At 47.3% G+C, this 25,773-nt stretch overlaps 1 protein-coding gene across 2 annotated transcripts in view; it reads left to right on the top strand.

Annotated features, from left to right (window-relative positions):
• The first annotated feature begins 6,105 nt into the window (after positions 1-6,105).
• Positions 6,106-25,773, top strand: part of PIP4K2C (phosphatidylinositol-5-phosphate 4-kinase type 2 gamma) — a 97,306-nt gene continuing 77,638 nt past the window's right edge. Inside the window, exon 1 of one of the 2 annotated variants that reach the window (XM_073576813.1) lies at positions 6,106-6,480. In XM_073576813.1, coding sequence (XP_073432914.1) covers positions 6,133-6,480 — 348 coding nt within the window. In that variant the 5' untranslated portion in view covers positions 6,106-6,132. Of the gene's footprint in view, positions 6,481-16,971; positions 17,091-25,773 lie in introns of those variants that run through there. The other variant, XM_073576814.1, reaches the window with a different exon arrangement.

The following is a 25,773-nucleotide window of genomic DNA, read 5'->3' as shown; positions in this document are numbered from 1 at the left end:
GCTTAAAAGATGCATCAAATAAATTAGCATGCGTTTTTGGCTTTTTGTGCCAATGCATTCGTTTTGTTTTTAACCGCTCAGGAATCGCTTAGCGGCTAAAAACGCAGCATGCTCATTAATTCCCGCATTGCTGAGCGTTTTTAGCCATCCCCAATGATCCCAGAAATCGCGTGTCAAAAAACGTGTCAAAAACGCGTCATAAATCGCGGAAAAAGACGCGCGATTTCTGGGAAGGGGATCCTTTTCCTGAGCGTTTAAAAACGCTAACGTGGGCACATAGCCTAATATGGTTTTCCAATGTGTCCATAAAAAATATTTTCTGTCCGTGATTTTTTGATAAGCTGTCCAGAAAAAATAAAAAAGTGAAGTTGGCAAGCCCGCTCCAAACTGTTCCTGGAGGGGAAGGGGATATTATACATACATACGCAAATTGCACTACATCAATATTGTCAAGATAAAACCCGGTGACCGTTTCTTAGGGTTTCAGCTGGGCATTATGGACCTTTACCTTTGCACAAGTTTCATTAAAGGGATTGTCCACTGCTAGCAAAAAAACCCTTCTTAAACTATATGTTCGGCCCCCATAAAATAATATTGCCTATACTCACCTCCCGTGCTGGCTCCATTCCAGCGGTGTCGACAGTCGCTGTCCCGGGGCTGTGATGCAATTTGAATGACATTGTACGCCGGCACCCTATCAGCGCTCACGTCACTGTCTCTGCCTTCGGTAGTTTCCGCTACAGCTGATCCTGGACTTCCTCTCTATGTTCAGTTTGTCCGAAGGCAGAGGCAGTGACGCCAGCGCTGATTGGGCGCCAGTGTCACAACACTGCAATATAGCCTGGGGTGAGCGAGTGCCGGCACGGGAGGTGAGTATAGGCATTATTTTTCGGAGCTGAACATTTCGTTTAAGACGGGGTTTTCCTAGCAGTGGACAACCCCTTTGATGACAACAGAACCCATTATGGCGCACATCATAGTCACTGGCTGACCAGACTTAGGACCTTCCAGAAAGTGATTCCTAAAGGTTTCCTTTTCCTTACCCTGACATGTTAATTTTTCAGATACAATTTGGTTGTTATGGGTAAGAAGGATTTTTCTCAAATTTAATGTACGAAAATGGCTCAGTTTAATGTACCCAATGTAAGCTACTGTTATTGGATCTGATAGTGACCTGTTCTCAGGGCCGGAATGGCCATGTGGCAAATGCCAGAAGGGCCTGTCTGGTCGTGGGCCACCTTGTCTACGACGTTGTTAGCAGAATCGGTGTTCTCAAGACACCCATACTGTTAAGAGTTGTGACGGAGCACAAAGTCACTGAATCCATCACTTACCCCAACAGGCCACGGGTATCATTAGAAATTTTGGTCTTGTAGTAAATATTGCTTTCCTCCATCCACAGTAATATTAGTAGTAATATAGCCCATCTGGTGCTTGGGGACGTGCACAGCATGGACCTATGTGATTTCAAATGTCAAGGCTGAATTTCTGCCCCAGTCCATACCTGCCTGTTCTCCTCCCCACTGAAATGCACAAGCACACTCAAGATGAGTGTTCATTAGGGTGACCGCAAAAAATCGATGTCGGAATTTTGTCCGTCTGGACCCCACAAAACGATTCCCCTTTCCAGATATTGAGATAGCCAAAATTTGAGCTCGATCAAACGACGTTAACCCGTGCTGCTCATCGCTCAAAGTTTGAAAAAATCCAAATTGAGGTTTTTTAAGATTTAGGTATTTTGCATAGTCTGTTAGACTATAAAGAATGTGACAACAACAGTGCAGAAATAGCCCTGACCAAATTTTCGAACCATTTGTGGTATTTGAATGCAGAGTTGGTGGGATTATCGTTTTTTGATCCCACCATTACAGACAATGAAAAGTTGTTAATGGCTAATAAATTGCTCAGTAGCACAGATGAACCATCAGAGCACGCTAGGGTTGTAAAGCCAAAAGTTAGGAAAGAAAAATTAAAAGAGGTAGGAAGTAACCGACTTTAACGACCTTCTGACAAAAGATGAAGAACAAAAGCAATATGTCCTGCAAGTTGTAAGCAAATGCCGAGCATTATATTCTGACGTTTCAAAAACTACTTTAGCAAAAGCTCTAGAATAGATTAGATAACTATGTAAAATTATCAACTCATGTAGGTTAGCGTGCTCTGATGGTTCATCTGTGCTACTGAGCAATTTATTAGCCATTAACAACTTTTCATTGTCTGTAATGGTGGGATCAAAAAACGATAATCCCACCAACTCTGCATTCAAATACCACAAATGGTTCGAAAATTTGGTCAGGGCTATTTCTGCAATGTTGTTGTCACATTCTTTATAGTCTAACAGACTATGCAAAATACCTAAATCTTAAAATGCCTCAATTTGGATTTTTTCAAACTTTGAGCGACGAGCGGCACGGGTTAACGTCGTTTGATCGAGCTCAAATTTTGGCTATCTCAATATCTGGAAAGGGGAATCGTTTTGTGGGGTCCAGACGGACAAGATTCCAACATTTTTTCCCCCCCATATGAGATCCGGTCACCCTAGTGTTCATTCTCATAGTAAAACAGGATGTGCACTCCTAGGATAGAAGAATTCTTTATCATCACAGGCACCAATTCTTTACTGTAAGAGTATTGAGGCTATGGAAGTCTCTGCCGCATGAAATTGTAATTGTTGGGTCACTACAAAAGTTGAGGGTCTGGATGCTTTTCTGGAAAAATATTATGTCATGGGCACTAGAATCTAGATTCTGTGATGGGGCAGTGATCCAGGAAACTACAGTATAATTGCTGTATGTGGAGTCAGGAAGGAATTTTACCCCTAATATGGGACAATTAGCATTCGCCTTATGGGGTTTTTGACTTCCTCTGGATCAACATGTTAGGTTATAAGTTAAACACACTGGAGTTTTCTTTCAACTTAAATTATGAAACTAATCAGCTGTTATCACCAATGCCATATATTACAGCAATTATTACATGAGCTGATTACTTTAATTTGGGGTTTTTGGGAGTTTGAGGGGGGGGACTTAGCATTTCACTGCAGACAGGGCAGAGGGGGGCTTCTGCTGCAGACAGTTGCCTTACAAAAAGGCTGGAGTCAAACTAGCGTGTTAAAAATTGGTCCGATCTTGATCCAGAAAAGTAGGGCAAGTACAATGCGTTTTTTCTCGGCTAGCATCTGTATTTTTAACATCAGTTTTTAAAGTTATTTTTCAAACTACGGTAATAAAGCAATCTTATATACAGGTATAGATAGAGAAGTTAGAACAGAATAAATAGATAGCTAATAGATAGATATCCCATAGACAAGACCCCTACATATAATAAACTTTCACCCTTTAGTGAATTTCATGTGACACTAAAGGGTGTTTAGCCTTATTTAGCCTAATAAATGCATAATAATAATACTAATAATAAAAAAAGACATGGGGTCCTCCCTATTCATAACCTGTCAAGGTAAAGCAGATAGCCGTGGGCTTATATTATCAAGCTGGGAATGTCCCTGGATATTTGCACCCTTACCAGCCTAAAAACATAAGCCCGCAGCCGCCAAAGAATTGGCGCCTCACATGAGGTACACCAATTCTGGTGCTTGGCATCTTGGTGTGGTGGCAATTGGGGTAATGATTTATGGGGTAGATGTCAGCTTTTTAATGTCAGCTGGCATCACGCACAAGAGTTAGTAATGGAGAGGCATCTATCAGACACCTTTGTTACTAAGTTCAAGACAAAAAAAAACACAAAAATGTTATTTTAAAAAATACTCCCCCACACCTCATTCACTAATTGAAGATCCGACGTAGTCCGCCGAAACTGCCTACACCTCATTCACTAATTTATCTAAAAAAATGAAGATCCGACTTAGTCCGCCAAAGCTGAAGTAGTCCAAAAATCGGAATCTGAAAGACATAAAAAGTGAGAAGCAAAGAAATAAAAACAAGAGCCACTCCCTCATTCATTAATTTATTAATAAAAAAAATCCCCACGGCTCCGACATAATCCATGACGTTCCGATGATGTCCACCAATTCAGCACTGCAACCTATGGAACGTCGATCAGAGATGGACGCTTCATAGGTCACTCTTGATCATGTCTCCCGCTTGAGGACATCAGTTACTCGGTAATGTCATCGCTTGTGAGACATACTGTAACCTGGAGTGACCGATGAAGCATCGTTCTCAGAACAACCCTCTATAGGTTGCAGTAGTGATTCAAAATTGCCAGCTCCCCCTAGACCCAGCATCTCTGAGCAGTGGTGACATCAGTAACTGCATGGTTCATAAGAGTCATTAAGTCTTGTCTATGGCCTGTGTGCCATCCACTTTCTTTCTCGCACCCGTTGACTTACATTGGCGACTGCGATCCTATTCTTACATGCACTGCAGATATGGGGTTATTCTTCAGGTTAATTGTGTTCTTCTAGACCTGCCTGGCGCCCGTATTTAGGCCCCGCTGCCAAAAGGGAATTAACTCTCTCCGGTGGCATTTGGCTCTTAGCAATGGCAGTGAGAACGGCGCAGGTTTAGTCACCGCTCTGTGTACAGAGCACGGCAGCTGGCACCGGCCCCCGGCACTAACTGACAGCTGTCCCGAATGCTGAGCTGCTGTCGCTCATTGCCAGGGGTTGGTGACAGCTGCCTCGCTCTATACACAGGGCAGTGACTGAACCCGCGCTGATGCCACCCCCATGGCTGAACTCGCATCGGTGCTACCCCCATGGCTGAACTCGCATCGGTGCCGCCCCCATGGCTGAACTCGCATCGGTGCCGCCCCCATGGCTGAACTCGCATCGGTGCCGCCCCCATGGCTGAACTCGCATCGGTGCCGCCCCCATGGCTGAACTCGCATCGGTGCCGCCCCCATGGCTGAACTCGCATCGGTGCCGCCCCCATGGCTGAACTCGCATCGGTGCCGCCCCCATGGCTGAACTCGCATCGGTGCCGCCCCCATGGCTGAACTATCATCGGTGCCGCCCCCATGGCTGAACTCTCATCGGTGCCGCCCCCATGGCTGAACTCGCATCGGTGCCGCCCCCATGGCTGAACTCGCATCGGTGCCGCCCCCATGGCTGAACTCGCTTCGGTGCCGCCCCCATGGCTGAACTCGCATCGGTGCCGCCCCCATGGCTTAACTCGCATCGGTGCCGCCCCCATGGCTGAACTCGCATCGGTGCCGCCCCCATGGCTGAACTCGCATCGATGCCGCCCCCATGGCTGAACTATCATCGGTGCCGCCCCCATGGCTGAACTCGCATCGGTGCCGCCCCCATGGCTGAACTCGCATCGGTGCCGCCCCCATGCTTAACTCGCATCGGTGCCGCCCCCATGGCTGAACTCGCATCGGTGCCGCCCCCATGGCTGAACTCGCATCGGTGCCGCCCCCATGGCTTAACTCGCATCGGTGCCGCCCCCATGGCTGAACTCGCATCGGTGCCGCCCCCATGGCTGAACTATCATCGGTGCCGCCCCCATGGCTGAACTATCATCGGTGCCGCCCCCATGGCTGAACTCGCATCGGTGCCGCCCCCATGGCTGAACTCGCATCGGTGCCGCCCCCATGGCTGAACTCACATCGGTGCCGCCCCCATGGCTGAACGGGTACTGGGGAGAATAAAGTTAATTTCCTGGCAGAGGGTATCAGTGCAGGTGCTGGGCAAGGCCAGAATGCTATTAACCTGCAGATTAACCCCATATCTGCTGGCAAATAGCGGTTTTCATGTGACAGGTTATCTTTAAGTCTTAGAGGCAGCTGCTGGCATCAGATTAGAATTGTGGGACCCCATTCTCCCAAAGGCGAGGGTCCCGGAGTGCCTCACCTAGCAGACATTTATTGTTATTTAGCAGGATTTTTATACTTTCTTTAACAATGATATGACTACAAATCCAGCATATATGAGCACAGCCAGCGTGGGATAATTCAGGAGCAAGAAGAGACAGAAGGAGTTGGGTGAGCGTATGTGCACACATCATTGTAGACATTAAGTGACATATCCCCGGGGAACACCTCACATTATCTGTGACCCTCCCTGTCTCTGCCACTAATCAAAATGGCTGCTGCTGTATGACATTCCAGCTTCTCGGAATAAAATCTCCATGGCGACGAGGGCGCGCCTGGCGTCCAGTCACGTGACCCATGAGCCGGCTGGGTGGAGGTAGGGTGCTGCTGCGCAGGCGCGTCCGGCGCTCAGGTGAGTTGCAAGGGGCGGAGAGAACCAACAGCCCCAGCGGGCGGGGGACCACCGGCTTGGGACAGAAGAAGAAAAAGAGGAGGCGGCTCGGGGGTCGTGGCGGCTGGCGGGCCCGTGGTGCTGACATGTCTTCCAGCGCGGTGCCCGTTACTTCCTCGGCAGCTGTCAGCATTCTGCCAACCACGACAGCCAAGACGAAGACCAAGAAGAAACACTTCGTGCAGCAGAAAGTGAAGGTGTTCCGGGCCAGCGACCCGCTCGTCAGTGTCTTCATGTGGGGAGTCAATCACTCGGTGAGGCCCGGCCTGCGCCGACGGGGCACCTGGAGGGGAGAGCGAGCGGGACGGTGCCCGGAGGGGGGTCCCTGACATGGTGCCCGGGCGGGGGCGTCAGGCGCAGCAGGGGCTGTCAGGACCCATCGTGCTCACAGACACATGACACCACCTGTAGCTCTACACTACATAGAGAACTACAAGTCCCAGGAGGCGTACAGCCTGCGGATAATGCTGCGTTATCGACTGAGGGGCGATCTAATAACCATATATAAGGGGACAATACAAATATCCCGATGTTATATAAATGCCCTACACAGTACAGTGCACCCCGATACTACAGTGCCGGCAAAAAAAAGCTTTACAAGTTCAATGAAACCCAAAATCTTAATATTCAAGTGGATTCAAGTGTTTTATTGTGGATATTTTATTATAATTAGTATTTTGTCAGTCACCCTTACATTTTATCACCATCTGCAGTCGTTTAGGCATGGATTCAGCAAGGCTGGCTAAGTATGTGGAGTCCATGTTTACCCACAGTGTCTTCAGCACCTCCTTTAGATTGTTGATGTTGCTGGGTTGTGTCTCTTGAACCTTGTTTTTCATTAAATTCCAGGCATTTTCTATGGGGTTAAGGTCAGGGGAATTACCTGGCCACTCTAAAATGTTAATGTTATGGTCACTGAGAAACTTTCTCCCGGCCTTGGCTTTGTGGACAGGGGCTCCATCATGCATAAAGTAATCACACTGATGTATGACCCAAAAAGTAAGCTTGTGTTCTTCCAAAACAGTAATGTAATTGCTTGCTTTCATAGTTACATTCTTGAAGGAAGTACAAACCTGCCCTGCCCATGCTTCCACTGAATGCACCCCACACCTTCACACTGTCAGGGTGTTTAACAGTCTTAGGCCTCTTTCACACATCAGTTTTTTGCCTTCAGGCGCGATCCGGCTTTTTTTTGTAAAACCGGATCCGGCAAAATGCAATGCCGGATCCAGTTTTTCCCCATTGACTTGCATTAGCGCCGGATCGTGCCGGATGGCATTGCGTTTCATCCGTTTTTTGCCGGATCCGGCAACTTGTCTCATTCCGGCGTCTGGAAAAAACGGCTACTGTAACGTTTTTTGTCTCCGGCGAAAAAGCCGGAAGCGCCGGATCCGACGCTTCCAGCTTTTTGCTACACTGAAAGTCTATGGGCGCCGGAATGCGCCGGATCCAGAAAAAGACGGATCCAGCCACCGGATCCGGTTTTTTTAAGTCTGCGCATGCTCAGATCCAATTGGCCAGACCCCAGGAACAGATATAACCTGCTAGACGGATCCGGCAGAAAAACGGATCCGTTTCTACAGTTCTCCAAAATTTATGCCGGATCCGTTTTTTCAAAAAATAGCCGGATCCTGCCTGACCGCAAAAAACTGATGTGTGAAAGTAGCCTTAACTGTATATTTTGGGTCATACCGAGACACGGTACTCGGACGACGCACAACCTTTGAGCCTCCCCTGACCAGCCTGAAAGTGCTCTCATCACGAAACATCACTTTCTTCCACTCTTCAGATGTCCAGTCTTGATATTTCTTACACAAGGCAAGCCTTTTCTTCTTCATTGCTGCTGTGAGCAGGGGCTTCTTTGCGGCACGGCAACTTGGTAGACCCAGGTCCTTCTGCAGGCGGTGACGAATTGTCCTAGTTGCGATGTTCTGGAGGAGCATAGGGTACTTGTTTTTTAGTTCAACAGCAGTTATAGAAGGATGTGACATCACTTCACGCCTCAGAAGCTTATCAGTCCTTGGTGAAGTCTTCTTAGGTGCGCCAGAGCCTGACTTCCTCTGCGGTACCATCCCAGGAGGCAATGATGCCGCCGACCGCTTCAGTTGATAAATTGCTTCTCTTGACACTCCCAGATCTCTAGCTACAGCAATCACCGAAAACCCCCTTCTCGAGCAGAGTCAAGGCACGGGATTTCTCTTCCATTTTAAGCTTCTTTCGACCCATTGTGGGAGATAATAAAAAACTGAGGGAGATAATAAAAGACTGCCTAATAGCAAAACTGGCTGAGCTGCACATAACAACCAATGAGTGCAGCTTTCGCTTTACCAGAGAAGTGAAAACTGAGCGTTGATTGGTTGACACTAGACCTCAAGCAGCTTGAATTGTCTGTCTCTCCACTCTTCCTCCAGACTCTGGGACCTTGATTTCCAAGGTCTAGTGTGAAGTTTCCACAATCAGTGATGGTTTGGGGAGCCATGTCATCTGCTGGTGTAGGTCCACTGTGGTTTATCAAGACCAAAGTCAGCACAGTCATCTACCAGGAAATTCTAGAGCACTTCATGTTTCCCTCTGCTGACAATCTTTTTGGAGATGGAAATTTCATTCTCCAGCAGGACTTGGCCCCTGTCCACACTGCCAAAAGTACCAATACCTGGTGTAAAAACAACTGTATCACTGTGCTTGATTGGCCAGCAAACTCTCCTCACCTTAACCCCATAGAGAATCTATGGGGTATTGTCAAGAGGAAGATGAGACACCAGACCCAACAATGCAGATGAGCTGAAGGCTGCTATCAAAGCGACCTGGGCTTCCATAACCCCTCAGCAGTGCCACAGGCTGATCGCCTCCATGCCACGCCACATTGATACAGTAATTGATGCCAAAGGAGCCCCGACCAAGTATTGAGTGCATTTACTGAACATACATTTCAGTAGGCCAACATTTTGGATTTTAAAATTATTTTTCAAATTGGTGTTATAAAGTATTCTAATTTACTGAGATAATGACTTTTGGGTTTTCATTGGCTGTAAGCCATAATCGTCAACATTAACAGAAATACACTTGAAATAGATCACTCTGTTTATAATGACTCTATATAATGAGTTTCACTTTCTGTATTGAAGAACTGAAATACGGTAAATTAACTTTTTGATGATCTAATTTTGTGAGAAGCACCTGTATATATCTATATATATTTCCTTCGCATAGTATAGTGCACCCCAATATTATTATTATTATTATTATGCATTTATATAGCGCCATTTATTCCATGGCGCTTTACATGTGAAAAGGGGAAATATAGACAAGTATAATAAACATGTGTAAGACAAGGGACACACAAGTACATAAGGAGAGGGGAACCTGCCGGGAGGGCTCACAGTCTACAGGCATGGGTGAGGATACAGTAGGAGAGGGTAGAGCAGGTCATGCTGTTGTTCAGTAGACCGAGGATCATTGCAGGCTGTAGGCTTGTTGGAACAGGTGGGTCTTCAGGTTCTTCTTGAAGGTTTCCGTTGATGGTGAGAGTCTGATGTGTTGCGGCAGAGTTCCAGAGTATGGGGGAAGCACGGGAGAAGTCTTGTATGTGGTTGTGGGAAGAAGAGATAAGTTATGAGTGGGGAAGGAGATCTTGAGATGATCGAAGGTTGCGTGCGGGTAGGTACCTAGAGACCATGTCACAGATGTGTGGAGGAGACAGGTTGTGGATGGCTTTGTATGTCATGGTTAGGGTTTTGAATTGGAGCCTCTAGGCATTAGGAAGCCAGTGAAGGGCCTGGCATAGGGGGGAGGCTGGGGAATAGCGGGGAGACAAGTGGATTAGTCGGGCAGCAGAGTGTAGGATGGACTGGAGCGGAGCCAGAGTGCTAGAGGGGAGGCCAAAGAGTAGGAGGTTGCAGTAGTCGAGGCGGGAGATAAGAGCATGCACTAGTGTTTTTGTGGTTTCGTGTTTGAGGAATGAGTGGATCCGGGAAATATTTTTGAGTTTGAGGCGACAGGAGGAGGCGAGGGCTTGGATATATGGTTTGAAAGAGAGCGCAGAGTTGAGGATCACCCCAAGACACTGAGCGTGCAGGACTGGGGAAAGAAAGCAGACTTTGACATTGATGGATAGGTCTGGTGGAGGGGTAGAGTGAGATGGGGGAAGGATGATGAATTCTGTTTTGTCCATGTTCAGTTTGAGAAAGCGAGCAGAGAAGAAGGCTGAGATACCAGACAGACATTGTGGGATTTCAGTCAGTAAGGAGGCGAGGTTGGTTCCAGATAGGTTGATCTGCGTGTCATCGGCATAGAGGTGATACTGCAAACCGTAGGTTTCTATGAGCCGTCCCAAGCCAAAGGTGTAGATGGAGAATAGTAGGGGTCCTAGGACAGAGCCTTGACGAACACCAACAGACAGGGGGCGAGGTGAGGAGGTGGTGTGTGAGAGGGAGACACTAAATGTTCGGTCTGCTAGGTATGATGAGATCCAGGATAGGGCCAAGTCTGTGATGCCAAGAGATGAGTCTGTAGCAGGAGGGAATGGTCTACGGTGTCGAGGGCAGAGGACATATCCAGGAGAAGGACAGAGTAGTGTCGCTTGCTCTTGGCGGTTAGTAAGTCGTTAGTGACTTTAGGGCAGTTTCAGTTGAGTGATGCGGTCGGAAGCCAGATTGTAACCGGTCAAAGAGGGAACAGGAGGAGAGGTGGGAGGACAGTTCAAGATATACATGCTGTTCCAGTAGTTTTGAGGCGTAAGGAAGAAGAGATATCGAGCGATAGTTGGACACAGAGGATGGGTTAAGGGAGGGCTTTTTGAAGATGGGTGTGATTGAGGCATGTTTGAAGGATGAGGGAAAGACACCATTTGTAAGTGAAAGGTTGAAGAGGTTTGTTAGAGATGGGATGAAGACTGTGGCCAAGTTAGGGATAAGGTGAGACGGGAGAGGGTCGAGGGCACAAGTGGTGAGGTGTGATCTTAACAGAAGGGTGGCGAGCTGATCTTCTGTCATGGTGGAGAAGCTGGCTTTTGCAGAACAGGGCTGAGCGGCTAAGAGGGGCATTGGGGGCTGTGGGCCAAAGTTTTGTCTGATCTTGTCGATCTTCTGCTTAAAGGATGCAAAGTCTTCAGCAGAAATGAGAGGAGGGGGAGGAGGTGCTGTGGAACGGAGTAGAGAATTGAAAGTGTTGAAGAGTTGTTTAGGGTTGTGAGACAGGGAGGAGATGAGAGATGCGAAGTAAGTTTGTTTAGCGGCAGAGAGCGTGGACTTAAAGCTGGCAAGGGACTGCTTGTATGCGCTGAAGTGCTCAGTAGAATGGGTTCTCTTCCATTTCCGCTCAGCGGCCCTGGAAACCCGTCTCAGTTCTTTGGTCAGGCTGGTCAGCCAGGGTTGCCAGTTGATTGTACGAGTTTTGCTCTGCGTGAGGGGGTCAGCCAAATCAAGTGTTGCTGTTATTGTGGTGTTATAAAAAGTGGCAGCAGCATCTGTGTCATGAAGGGAAGCTATGTCTGTAAGAGGGAGAAGGGACTCAAAGAGTGATTGTAAATTGAGGTGTTTGAGATTCCTGCGAGGGTGAGCAAGTTTATGGAGCGGGGGTTGCGCAGTAGGAGAGGAGAGGGAAGAGAATGTCAGTAGGTTGTGGTCAGACAGGGGGAGGGGTGAGTTATTGAGATTAGTGAGGGAACAGAGACGGGTGAAGATAAGGTCCAGCGTGTGACCATCTTTGTGAGTGGCCGCAGAGGACCATTGAGTGAGGCCAAGGGAAGGCGTGACCGATAGAAGTTTAGAGGCAGCTGGGGTGGAAGTGTCAATGGGGATGTTGAAGTCGCCCATGATGATGGTGGGGATGTCAGCAGAGAGGAAATGGAGTAGCCAGGTGGTGAAGTGGTCGAGAAAAGTGGAGATGGCTAGTTCTGGGGGGGGACGGTAGATGACAGCCGGTTGGAGGGGGAATAGATGCGGACGGAGTGCACCTCGAACGAGGGAAGAGTAGCAGAGGGTGGCAAAGGAATTGGGGTAAAGGAGCAGGTATCGGAGAGGAGCAAGCCAACTCCTCCACCACGTTTGTTGCTGGGCGAGGGGTGTGAGAGAGATGGAATCCGCCATAGGAAAGCGCAGCTGGAGAGGTTGTGTCAGAGGGAGTGAGCCAGGTTTCAGTGATGGCAAGGAAGGAGAGTTTGTTGGTGATAAAGAGGTCATGGATAAACGATAGCTTGTTGCAGACAGAGCGTGTGTTCCATAGTGCTCCAGGTAGGGGGTTCGGGGGAGTGGGGGCTGGAAGAATAGGTATGAGGTTGTCATGGTTGCAAAAAAGTGTAGAGGATCATGGCAGGATGTTAGAAATGAGTGTGGGAATGTGTTGAGGAGTGCCAGGATTTGGGGATACGTCGCCAGCAATGAGGAGTAGTAGACAGAGCATTAGAAGGTGGGAGCAGGATAGGACATGATGTGGCCGTGTGTGTCTGGAGAAAAAGGATTGGATGTGGAGGAACAGTTGTGATGAAGAGGTGAGATGGCTGGGAAGGATGGAGGGGGAAATGACTAGTTCCTTACTGGGTGGAGGGATTGCAGGAGTTAGGGAGAAATAGAGTAGTATGGGGGTGATAGTAAAAAGGTGAAACATTGTTGTGGTGTTATAGTACGTTACCTTACAGTCAATTCCAGTCCAATTCTAGTCTAATTCAGAGTACTTATATAGAAATATATATAATATTGGGGTGCACAATACTATGTGAATGAGAGCATATATAATATCTGGGTGCACTATATGAGGGCAATAATATATAATATTGGGGTGCACTATTTATAAAGGATATATTATATAATATCGGAGTGAACTATTCTATGTGAAGGAGAGCTATACGAGTACATATATAATATTGGGAAGAACTACGCTATATGAAGGAGATAAGTAATATCAGAGTATACAACATTAAGGTCATAATATCGAGGTGCACTATACTATATGAAGGACATAATATTGGGGTGCACTATGCTATCTCCTTTACGTAGTATAGTGCACCTGATATTGTTTATTGTCTCGTTCACATAATATAGCGCACTCCGATGTATATCTTCAGATATTATAGCGCACCCCATATACAGGTTATATCACTTCCAGGACTTCTTGTTTTTCTTTAAAGGGAACCTGTCAGCAAAATTGTTTTCAGTAACCTGCACACAGTGTCAGGTTGGCTCCATAGTTTACACCTTCTGCAGCCGTGGCACCTGCGCTGCAGCACAATTGCATGTGAAATGTGCATATATCGTAATTATGGTTGAGATTACCTGATATTTGAAAATGGCGCCTGCACAGTAGAAGCTATTGGTGTATATAGAGGTGATCCGATAGCTGCAATTGCGCATGTGCTGGCATCGCCATCTTGGAGGAACAGGTTTTTTTTTCTCAAGCAAGATGGTGCCACGGGCGCATGCACAGAGGTAGATTGGATCACCTATATACACCGATAGCTGCTCTTGCACAGGAGTGGTGGGCGACATTTTCAATTTTTTATTTATTTTTAAATGTCGGGATAACCGCAACTATAATAATTATATGCACGTTCAATCAGGAGCCCCAAATAATGCTCCATACAGTTCATGATGGGCCCCATAAGATGCTCCATAGAATAATATGCCCCATATGCTGCTCCATTAAGGTTATGGCCCCATAAAATGCTCCATAGATTATGCCCCATAGATTGTGCCCCCATATGCTGCCCCCATAAGATGCTCCATAGATTATGCCCCCATATGCTGCCCCCATAAGATGCTCCATAGATTATGCCCCCATATGCTGCCCCCATAAGATGCTCCATAGATTATGCCCCATAAGATGCTCCATAGATTATGCCCCATATGCTGCCCCCATAAGATGCTCCATAGATTATTCCCCATATGCTGCTCCATAATTATGCCCCATATGCTTTCCCATACGATGCTCCATAGATTATGCCCCTATATGCTGCCTCCATAAGATGCTCCATAGATTATGCCACCATATGCTGCCCCCATATGCTGCTCCATAATTATGCCCCATGTACTTTCCCATAAGATGCTCCATAGATTATGCCCCTATATGCTGCCTCCATAAGATGCTCCATAGATTATGCCACCTTATGCTGCCCCCATAAGATACTCCATAGATTATGCCCCCATGTGCTGCCATTGCTGCTGCTGCATTTAAAAATAAAAAAAATGACATACTCACCTCTCCGTCGCTGGGGGCCAGGAGCCGGTGTCGCTGCCAGCACCTGAGATATTCACCTGTCCCCCGGTCCATCGCTGCTTGCTGCTGTCTGGCACATCATCTGTCAGTGACGTTCAGACTGCAGGGGGCGCGGCGCGCACTAACCATGTCACCGTGCCCTCTGCTGTCTGAACGTCACTGACAGATGACGTGCCAGACTGCGGCGATGGACTCCGGACAGGTGAATATTGCTATACTTACCCGTCCTGGCATGGTCTCTGCAGCCCCTAGCTTCTCCGTGATCTCCCTCCCTGCCTTCAGCGGTCACGTGGTACCGCTCATTAAACTCATGAATATGCGCATGACCTGACACCGCTGCCCCCCCCTCCCCCTCCGACTCCCTGGTGTATATGACTCGAATATAAGCCGAGAGGGGGACTTTCAGCCCCAAAAAATGGGCTGAAAATCTCGGCTTAACTACGGTATATAAACATTATGTAAACTAGGGGGCAGGTCAGTGAGGGATCAGTGACCTGTCAGCAGGCTGCATTATGAATACCTAATCAGAGCACCGCATGAAGACCCCCCCCCCCCCCCCCCCCCCACAGGCTGCCCCAGGGCATGAGAAAATCATTAACACAAAACTGAAAATAAAGATTAAACAACAACTACAAGATGGATTTCGTCAACCAAGATCTCACTTTAATCAGTATAATGGCCTGACGCTGTCCGTAGGTTACTGTGCACAATACTGCTGACCGGTTCTCTTTAAAGTGAACCTGTCACCCCCTCCAGGTGATTTTAAGTAAAAGAGCCACCTTGTGCAGCCCTAATGCTGCATTCTGTCAAGGTGGCTCTTTTATTTGGGGTACCTTCCACCACAGAAATAATCTTTTTTTAAAAAAATTGGTCAGACATACCTGATATTTGACAGGGGGGCAAGGTCTTCCCCCATCTGACCGAGACGCCTCACATCCGTCACTCATGTCTTCTTGCGTTGTTTGCTCCGCCTCTTCATTTTTCTTTTCAAATCCTGGCACCAGCGCTGTAGTATGTATTCTGGGGTATGCGCAGTGACCGCTGCATGTCCTCTCTCATGACTTCCTGGACATCCTAATGCGCGGCCAGAGATCCCGCCCTGCAGTCGCTTATGATTTATTCACACTGTGGGGCTGGGAATCTTGGGCATGCGCAGTAGTTATCTGCAGCTCTCATGCCCAAGATTCCCAGCCCCGCAGTGTGAATAAATCATAAGCGACTGCGGGGCGGGATCTCTGGCCGCGCGTCCACCCAGGCGCGATAGGAAGGCCAGGAAGTCACGAGAGAGGACGGGCAGAGGTCACTGCGCATGCCCCAGAATATATAGTACAGTGCAGGCGCCAGGATTTGAAAAGAAAAATGAAGAGGCGGAGCAAACAACGCAAGAAGACATGAGTGACGGATGTGAGGCGTCTCGGTCAGATGGGGGAAGACCTTGCCCCCCTGTCAAATATCAGGTATGTCTGACCAGTTTTAAAGATTATTTCTGCGGTGGAAGGTACCCTAAATAAAAGAGCCACCTTGACAGAATGCAGCATTAGTGCTGCACAAAGTGGCTCTTTTACTTAAAATCGCCTGGAGGGGGTGACAGGTTCCCTTTAAGCTCACTATGTCTTCATTATACTGGCTGCATGTTTGGGGTCTTTAGATATGTATCTGCCTGTGTTTCTCAGTATTGAGGACACCATTAATCCTGACCAGATTTGCAATTTCTTTTTGCTGAAATGCAGGGCTATGGAGTCAGTCAGTCGGTGTCCGTTTTGGTGGCATCTGTCTACTTCAACTCATAAAATATATAATACATAATGCACTGTAGTTCAGCGCAGGATGTGCTGTGAATGTTTTTCATAATTTGGGAATATTATGAAATGTTCTGTTTCTGAGCTAAGGATCTCAGCTTTTAGTTGAGATGAATCTGTGCTGCACTTTATGTCCATGCTCGGTAGTGACCAGTGCTGTGGGGTCATAGATGAGATGAATCTGTGCTGCACTTTATGTACATGCTCAGTAGTGACCAGTGCTATGGAGTCATAGATGAGATGAATCTGTGCTTCACTTTATGTACATGCTCAGTAGTGACCAGTGCTGTGGAGTCATAGATGAGATGAATCTGTGCTGCACTTTATGCACATGCTCAGTAGTGACCAGGGCTGTGGGGTCGTAGATGAGATGAATCTGTGCTGCACTTTATGTACATGCTCAGTAGTGACCAGGGCTGTGGGGTCGTAGATGAGATGAATCTGTGCTGCACTTTATGTACATGCTCAGTAGTGACCAGTGCTGTGGGGTCGTAGATGAGATGAATCTGTGCTGCACTTTATGGACATGCTCAGTAGTGAGGCAGGACTGGGGAGTGCTTTCCAAACCTTCAGTGAACAAACAGCCTTCTGTTCAAGCCAAATATTTGATCTTTTGACTCCAGCCACTCAGCACTTGCTGCCATTTTTGTGCACCCAAATTCTTCTGTTTTTATGTGTAGTTGAGCCTTTAACCTTTTGTTTCATTTGGAAGATATGGCTTTTTGTGGGCAATTCTCCCCTGAAGACCACTTTTGACCAGACTTCTCCAAACAGTAGATGGGTATAGCTGGGTCTTGCTGGTTGTTGCCATTTCTGAACTGATGAAACTGCTGGACTTCTTCCGAACTTCAATGGAAGTAAGCATGACGCGTCTTTCATCTGCTGCACTGTTTCCTGTCTAAGTCTTATGACCTGTAACCTGAAGCTGTCTTCCACAACCTCACCTTTTCAGCACAGTTTTGACTGTACCACACCCAGTGGTAAGCCTCCTACACAGGGGTTTGTTTCAGTTAGTGACTGTGCTTGAACCAACATATTAAAATTATGATCATTATCGGTTTGGTATAATTGGATACTTCTACATCGGACTTATTCTTCAAAATCTCTAGCTTTGTACAAGTGTACCTAGAAGAAGTGATGCTGTTACGAAGGTTGAGTGTGATCACACCAGATATTGAGTTGATTTAGTTTTCTCTTGTTCATTCACTTGGATTTTTTTTTTTTTGCCAATTAACAAAATGCAATTAATACTTCTATTTTTTAAAGCATTCTTTGTGTATTTTTTTTCTACACCTGCCTACAACTTTTTGCACAGCACTGTATATCTTAACACTTGTATGGTGCACTGTGTAATCTACACCTGTTTTCTGATATTACTGTAATGGTATGTAGGTTGCTTTATACTGCAAGCATTTACAGGAGCCGATAATTGGGAAAAGAGCATTTTATTTTCCTCTGTCATCTGCCTCTGTCGACACATAGCCCATGATCAATGAACAGACTGATAGAATTGTTTATGCCAGCATAATGAAAATTATCAGCAGCACATTGCTCCATTTATCCCGGTAATGTAAAACAAAAAAAACTGGAGTAGACTTGAGTGACATGCATGATGTAGAAGCATGTTCACACTGGCCATAAAAGCAAGCAAAACCAAAGGAAAAAAACGTGTATATACCCTAATGAAAATAAATAAGTAAAAAAGCAAGTGCATTAAATTAACATGGGGTACTTGGTAAACACTGTTTTGATCAAAAATGTATAAAGTTGTCCCACCACGGCAAGGAGTACCTAGTGTGAATAGTGGCAGAGAGTCTCTGGGTCCCAAACGGACACCCAGCTTGAGAGGGACTATAAGTGAACTACACTGTTCAGTAGAAAGGAGGCCACACCCTATTTATACTGAATACAAAAATACTGAAGAAAAACAAAAAAACTGAACTGGAGTAGACTTGAGTGACATGCTTTGTCAACACATAGCCCATGATCAATTAACAAACTAATCGAATTGTTTATGCCAGCATAATGATCATTATCGGCAGCACATTGCTCCATTTATCCCGGTAATGTGCTGTCAACGTGTCATATGGGGTGAGAACAATTGTATTTAAGGGGTTGTCCAATCACACACGTTGATGACTTATTCAAAGGATAGGTTATTAATAAGATGTTGGTGGGCTCCCGGGCCTCTGCTGTGGCTGGTTGTTCACCGGGTGGCTCCCAGGCCTCTACTGTGTCTGGGTTTTTTTTCCCAGGTGGCTCCCGGGCTTCTGTTGTGGCTGGCTGTTCCCCTGGGGCTCCCAGGCCTCTGTTGCGGCTGGTTTTTCCCCGGGTGGCTCCCGGGCTTCTGTTGTGGCTGGTTGTTCCCCGGCTGGTTCCCGGGCCTCTGCTGCGGCTGGTTGTTCCCCGGCTGGTTCCCGGGCCTCTGCTGCGGCTGGTTGTTCCCCGGCTGGCTCCCGGGCCTCTTCTGCGGCTGGTTGTTCCCCTGGGGCTCTCAGTTTTTATATATATATATATATATATATATATATATCTATATCTATATCTATATCTGGTTATAGTCTGTAATGTGAACATAGAATCCTCTCTTGGATGATAATTGAACCTCTGATAAGACCAGGAGTCCCAGACTACACACCATATTGTGTAATGTGACCTTCTAGGCAGGGACCATACTGTTATTGTTCAAGGTATGCATCTGTCTAAAGGCCCCGTCTCACATAGTGAGATCGCTGAAGCATCACCGATTTTGTGAGCGACCTCGTTAGAGACTTAGAAATCATGGCTGCAGGCAGGAGTCATCAGAATCGCTGCTGTGTGACAAGGTCCCAACGACCGCCGAGGTAGTTATACGGATCGCTGGATCGTTGCTGCGTCATTGGGTAAATCTAACTGTTTGACAGCTTACTAGCGATCATTTAGCGACGCACCAATGATCCTTACTAGGTCATATCGTTGTCGCGATCGCTGGTGCGTCGCTAAGTGTAACGGTACCCTTATGCACCAAACTTGGCCTGTGCCCCTTTTCGTTGATATTTTTGTCCCATTGTTGCACGGCTTTCTCTTTTTCATGTTTTTTGTAGCCCGTGTGCAGGCCTTCTGTTACTCAAGGTGAAATGCTGGTTTCTGGGGTCAGCGATTAACAGAGAAACAGCTACTGGAAAAATGTAATCAGGAAAGATGTATATCTTTGCACAGTGTTAGCCAGTAGATAGAAAAATATTCAGACTTGAGTCATCAGTGGTTGATACCTTTTAATGGCTAACTGAAAAGATGGTAACACATTGCAAGCTTTCGAGACTACTCAGGTCTCTTCATCAGGCATTGTCAATGCCTGAGTCAATGCCTGATGAAGAGACCCCAGTAGTCTCGAAAGCTTGCAAATTGTTACCTTTTAATGGCTAACTGAAAAGATGGTATTAACCACTGAGGACTCTCAATCCTGAATATCCATCAGAAATAATCACTTTGTTTTCCAGCTTCACAATTCAGCAAGGATGTAATTGGTGGGGGCAGAGGGGGTACATAGCTTGAAGTCAATGATGCAGAGCTGTTCCCTTCCTGCGATAAGTTGTACACTTGTTTCTGATGTCTCCAGTGTCATTTGTAAAAATTTTCTGCTTAGGGCAGCACAGTGATGTCACACCAAGTAGTGTTTCTTAATGCCATGCTGACACCCATGAGACCTTACAAATCTCATGGATTGTCATAAAAGGGTTAACGCCTTTCAAATAAAATGGGCTCAAAACTCTCTTGCATGCCTAAAATAACAGAGCAGTTACTTGCCCTCCTCGAGTCCAGTGTTGTCTCCCTGTTCTTGGATTTTGGTGTTTCGGCTGCATTGGCGATGTCAGGTCGACAGTGTGCACGTTACCACTTCAGTCAATCGCTGAGCTCAGCAGCTTACTGTCTGTCGACACAGCCACTGAGCTCAGTGATGCCAGCTGTCAATGTGACATCACCTCTGCAACCAAAACTCAGAAACCTGAGCCAGAGGTGGACCTGGGGAGGGTTGAGTACCTGCTTTACTCGTTCTATTAGGTATATACCGTATTTTCCGCTTTGTAAGGCCGGTTTCACACTAGCGCATTTTCAGCGCGTGCACGGCCGGGGGTAGCTCCGCCCCCGATCCGGCTCTCTGCCCGGCGTGCCCGCCCCTTCCTTGTAGCGCCGCCTCCTAGCGGACAGCGGCGCCTGCGATCGGCGCACCCTATCTTTAGCATAGGGTGCGCCGATCGTGCGCAGGCCGTGCGCTAGTTGCGCTTTGACCTGCGCTGCGCACTTTTGACGGTGCGCCGTGCGCGCCAAAATCAAACTTTTCGGATTTTGGCGCGCACGGCGCACCGTCAAAAGTGCGCAGCGCAGGTCAAAGCGCAACTAGCGCACGGCCTGCGCACGATCGGCGCACCCTATGCTAAAGATAGGGTGCGCCGATCGCAGGCGCCGCTGTCCGCTAGGAGGCGGCGCTACAAGGAAGGGGCGGGCACGCCGGGCAGAGAGCCGGCTCGGGGGCGGAGCTACCCCCGGCCGTGCGCGCGCTGAAAATGCGCTAATGTGAAACCAGCCTAAGACGCACTTTTTTTCCCCAAAATTTGGGGGGAAAACAGGGGTGCGTCTTACAAAGCGGACATGCCTTACCTAGGCTGTGATCGGGGGCGTCCGGCGGTTGCTGGCCGCTGCTGCGGGTGTGTCCGGTGCCGCGTTGTGTGCCCGTCGATGCCCGGGGCTCTGCCAACATTGTGCGACAGGCCAGAGCCCCGGCATTTCCTCAGTTCCCTGTGTGCCGGTAAAAAGATGGCCGCCGGCGCGTGCGCAGATGGGATCTCGGGACCCAGTTTTCGAGAGATGAGATTTGAAATCTCATCTCTCGAGAGGTGGGTCCCGAGATCCCATCTGCGCACGCGCCGGCGGCCATTTTCCCTGGGTTCCCTGTGTGCGCGCGGTGGTGCCTGCAAAAAAAATGGCCGCCGCGCGTGCGCAGATGGGATCTCGGGACCCAGCTCTCGAGAGATGAGATTTCAGATCTCATCTCTCGAGAACTGGTCCCGAGATCCCATCTGCGCACGCGCCGGCGGCCATTTTTTTTTTACCGGCACTTCAGCGCACATATACAGGGAACCAAGGAAATGCTGGGGCTCTGGTCTGGCAAACAATGTCGGCAGAGCCCCGGGCATCGATGGACACACAACGCCGCACCGGAGCACCTGCAGCACCGGCCTCCAACCGCCGGACAAGTGGAGAAACCTGACACCAGCACAAGACTCTGCAGCAGCAACAGCACACATCGGAGCCCCCCCTCATCCCTGAATGCGGCCTGCAGCATCACTCCACGCCTGCCTCCTCCAGCAGCGAGCCTGGGACCCCTCTACACCGCAGCCACCAACCCCGGTAAGCAATAAGATGCAAGGATTATAAGAGGCACCACCATTTTATTAAAAAATATTTTTTTCTTATTTTTCTCCTCAAAAATTGTGGTGCGTCTTATAATCCGGAGCGTCTTATAAAGCGAAAAATACGGTAAGCGTTTGGAGTCCACTTTCCATAAAGGGGAGTTTTCCCCCTCACGCAATACTCCAGACACAGACTGATAATCCTGTACGGGATGTCAGTGGTGAATATGAAAGTTGTTACCATTAGGGGCACCTGTCAGTGTCACAACTTTGGTAACTGCTATATGTTTGCCCGTATTATTGAGCTTTAGTTGGAAAATTTACTTGTTGGCTTCCATTCACATCTGCATGGTGGCTTATGTGTATATCTGAGGCCGCAATGCTCTGCTGTATCGTAGTATGACACCTGATAGACCTCCAGCAGTGTCCATCCTCGTTCCCCTAGTTTAAAGCTGGAGTCACACGACTTATAGCATTGGCATGAGAAAAATAATCCCCAGATGTGAGCTGCTCCATAGAATAACACTGGGCTGAGGGCTATCCGATATCGTATTGCATATCGCTCGGTAGTGTTATACGTTAGTGTGAGTGAGGCCACATGGGAAGAATAGCACTTCATGCAACTACTCCTTTAGTCAAATCATTGATTCTCTTTCTGTTACTTATGTAATCAAATGCTGAAAAATATAAAACAAACAAACAAACAACGTGCACTCCATCTCGTGTACCAATGACACAATGTGTTTTCTGTGAGCATCATGTGCATGGGCTTTACTACATTCTTATGAGTCAGTGTACGGTGTACCAAATATTATCCCGATCTCCAATATTAATTTTTGGGGGGGGCAATCGAAGTCAACGATCACTGTCAGTGGTGAAATCCTTTTTAAAGGGAACCTGTCACAAGCAAAAAACACTATTAGCCTGCAGATATGGGGTTAATAGCATTATTATGCTGCCCTACATGTAGCCTAACACTGCGGTGAGATTATGAATTCTTTCTCCTTGGCAGCATTTGGTTTCAGATACCGGGGCGGCACAGGCACCCGTTCATTCACCGCCCTGCGTATACAGAGCGACCGCTGTAACCGCACCCCCATTCCTGACTGACAGCTGGCCCTAATGCATAGTCAGGGTCGGGAGTGCGGTTACAGCGGCCGCTCTGTATACTCAGACTGGTTACTGAACCAGCTCCACCCCAGTGGCGGAAACCGAATGCTGCCAGGGAGAATAAAGATCATTTTCTCCCAGCATCATTCAGGCGCCATTCAGCTTAATAACGCTATTAATCTGCAGATTAAGCCCATATCTGTAGGTTGCTAGCCTTTTTGCTGGTGATAGGTTCCATTTTACACAGTAATGTTTTTCATACTATCTAAACTTTAAAAAAATAAAAAAAATAAAAAACTTTTAATTAACTGATATGAACTCCCATTTTAACTAATTGAAGCATATCCGCTTTAACTGTTAAAGGGGTACTTTCAAGTTTGTAAGGAAGTTATCTCCTATCTATTGGATAAGGGATAACCACCTGATCGCTGGGGGATCTACTGCTGGGATCCCCACCAATCCAGAGAACTGGGATTCTGACAAGCTGTATATAAATAAAGCATGCTGCTGCTCCATTTATTCTTATGGGAATGCTGAATACCAGCTGACTGCTGCACTCTATCTTATCTCCAGCAGTGTCCTTAAGAATGAATGGAGGTAAAGTGCGCATGATCGAACACTGCTGTATTCACAGTCTCTCTTCTCTGCATTAGTGGGGGTCTGATCGTTTAGACCCCCAGGGATCTAGATGTTCCTCATGCAATGGATAAGGAATAACTCTCATACAGTTGGTCTTGCCTTAAAAGGTTGTTTTGCGAAAGTCTTCCTTGGTTAACCATGAAGAACATGTAGACCTGAGAACATCAAGTGTCTCATTCCCAATTTCCTATTTGATCAGTATTTTGCATCCTTAGAACCAGAAGTTCTTTTGAAACACAGAAAAACTAATATGCAATACATGTCTACATGTGTGCATCCTTCACTCCTTTTTTTTTTTTTTGTTTTTATTTTTTTTGGGGGGAGGGGGGAAATACTGATCAAATATGTACAGGGGTTGGACAAAATAATGGAAACGCCCGTTTTGGCATCATAATCTTCGAACATGTTATAAACATGCAAACCGTGATATATGGTAATGTTTTGTAGTTGATTATTTGTGTTATGTGATATGTGTATTACCTGTTTGTTTTGCAGAATTGTAAGAACATTGATGAGAACCTGATACCAATGGCAGACCTCTCGGATTTTCAAAGAGGCCAAATTGTTGGTGCTCGTATGGCAGGCGCTAGTGTAGCAGAAAGTGCCCGAATGCTTGACGTGTCAAGAGGTACTATCTCCAAAGTAATGACTGCGTTTGAAAGAGAAGGAAAAACGTCTGCAGCAAAGCACAGGTCCGGACGAAAGTCGAAGTTGATTGAGAGAGACTGTCGGACTCTAAAGCGAATTATGAGAGAGGATCGCAAGACCACGGCTCTGAAAATCACTGCTGAGCTCAATGAACACCTACAGAACCCAGTTTCCACGAAAACTGTTCGTCGGGAGCTGCACAAATCTGGATTCCACAGAAGAGCTGCTATTCGAAAACCGCTGCTCTCAATGACAAATGTTTCCAAGCGTTTAGAGTGGTGTAGAAACCTCCAGAATTGGTCCTTCGAGCAGTGGAAACATGTGATATTCTTAGACAAATCATTGTTTACCCTATTTCCGACCTCCGGCCGAGTGTACATTTGGAGACAGCCGAAAGAAGCATTCCATCCAGACTGCCTTCTCCCAGCCGTAAAACATGGCGGAGGTTCTGTGATGATCTGGGGTGCTATTTTGTGGAGATCCGCCGGGCCAATGATATCCCTTCATGGAAGAATTAACAGCTGCGATTATTTGGGCATTTTGGGCGACCAAGTGCATCCTATATGGTTCAAGCACTGTTCCCGGAGGGGAGCGACATCTTTCAGGATGATAATGCACCAATTCATACAGCTAGCATCATTAAAGCATGGCACGAGGAACATTCTAATGAAGTTGAGTAGCTCATCTGGCCTCCACAATCCCCAGACCTCAACATTATTGAGCATTTATGGTCGAGTTTAGAGATTCAAGTTAGACGTCGATTTCCGCCGCCATCGTCGCTCAAAGAACTGGAGGGTGTTTTAACTGAAGAATGGGCTAAAATTCCTTTGGAAACAATTCACACCTTGTATGAATCCATACCTCTGAGAATTGAGGCTGTAATCGCCGCAAAAGGTGGACCTTCACCATATTAACCCCTTAGCGACCGCCGATACGCCGTTTAATGGCGGTATTTAACTGCACTAAAACCACAGCGCTGCTAATTCACGGCGCTGTGGAGAAAGTGAATAGTGCCGCCCCCCCCCCCCCAGTGTCGGATTTTCTCCAGGGTCTCGGCTGCCGGGGGTAGCAGAGACACCAGGGAACATGAATCGTTCGTTTTTTACCGACCCCGCTTTTACGATCGCCGTTATTAACCTTATAACGGCAACCGCAAAAAAAAAAGAAGCCGCGACTGTGCATTAAATTTCTTTCCTCTGATGTGATCGCACATCAGAGGAGAGAGAACTAGGGTCCCCGATTTCCCCCCCTGTTACCTCTCTGTGGTCCAGGGTCCCCTCCCGGTGGTCCCGCGTCCCGCCGGCGTCTTCCGGTGGGCGCCGCCATCTTGGATCCGGAGAAAATGGCAGGCGCATGCGCAGTGCGCCCGCCGGGAATCTGCAGGCTCCGGCTGGCAGATTCCATTCTTTCATTTTGATCACGATGATAAACTATCATCGTGATCAAAATAAGCAAAATAGTACATAATCCCCTCGTTTATCACCCCCTTAGTTAGGCCAACATAACGAAATAAAGAAAATATGTATTTTTTTTTCAGTTTTCCATTAGGGCTAGGGTTAAGGTTGGGCTAGGGGTAGGGTTAGGGTTGGGCTAGGGTTAGGGCTCGGTTTTGTGCTAGGGTTAGAATTAGGGTTAGGGCGAACTAAGATTAGGGTTGGGGTTAGGGGTGTGTTGGGGTTAGGGTTGGAGCAAGAATTGAGGGGTTTCCGCTATTTACCAACTTTGGGGGTCTAAAAATTGGGTCTAAAAAATC

The sequence above is a fragment of the Dendrobates tinctorius genome, unplaced genomic scaffold, assembly GCF_039654945.1.
Source record: "Dendrobates tinctorius isolate UK_male_01 unplaced genomic scaffold, ASM3965494v1 ptg000051l, whole genome shotgun sequence".
In the NCBI taxonomy this organism is placed as follows: Eukaryota; Metazoa; Chordata; class Amphibia; order Anura; family Dendrobatidae; genus Dendrobates; species Dendrobates tinctorius.
Note: the sequence above shows the minus strand (reverse complement) of the source record. Positions and strands in the feature narration are given on the sequence as shown.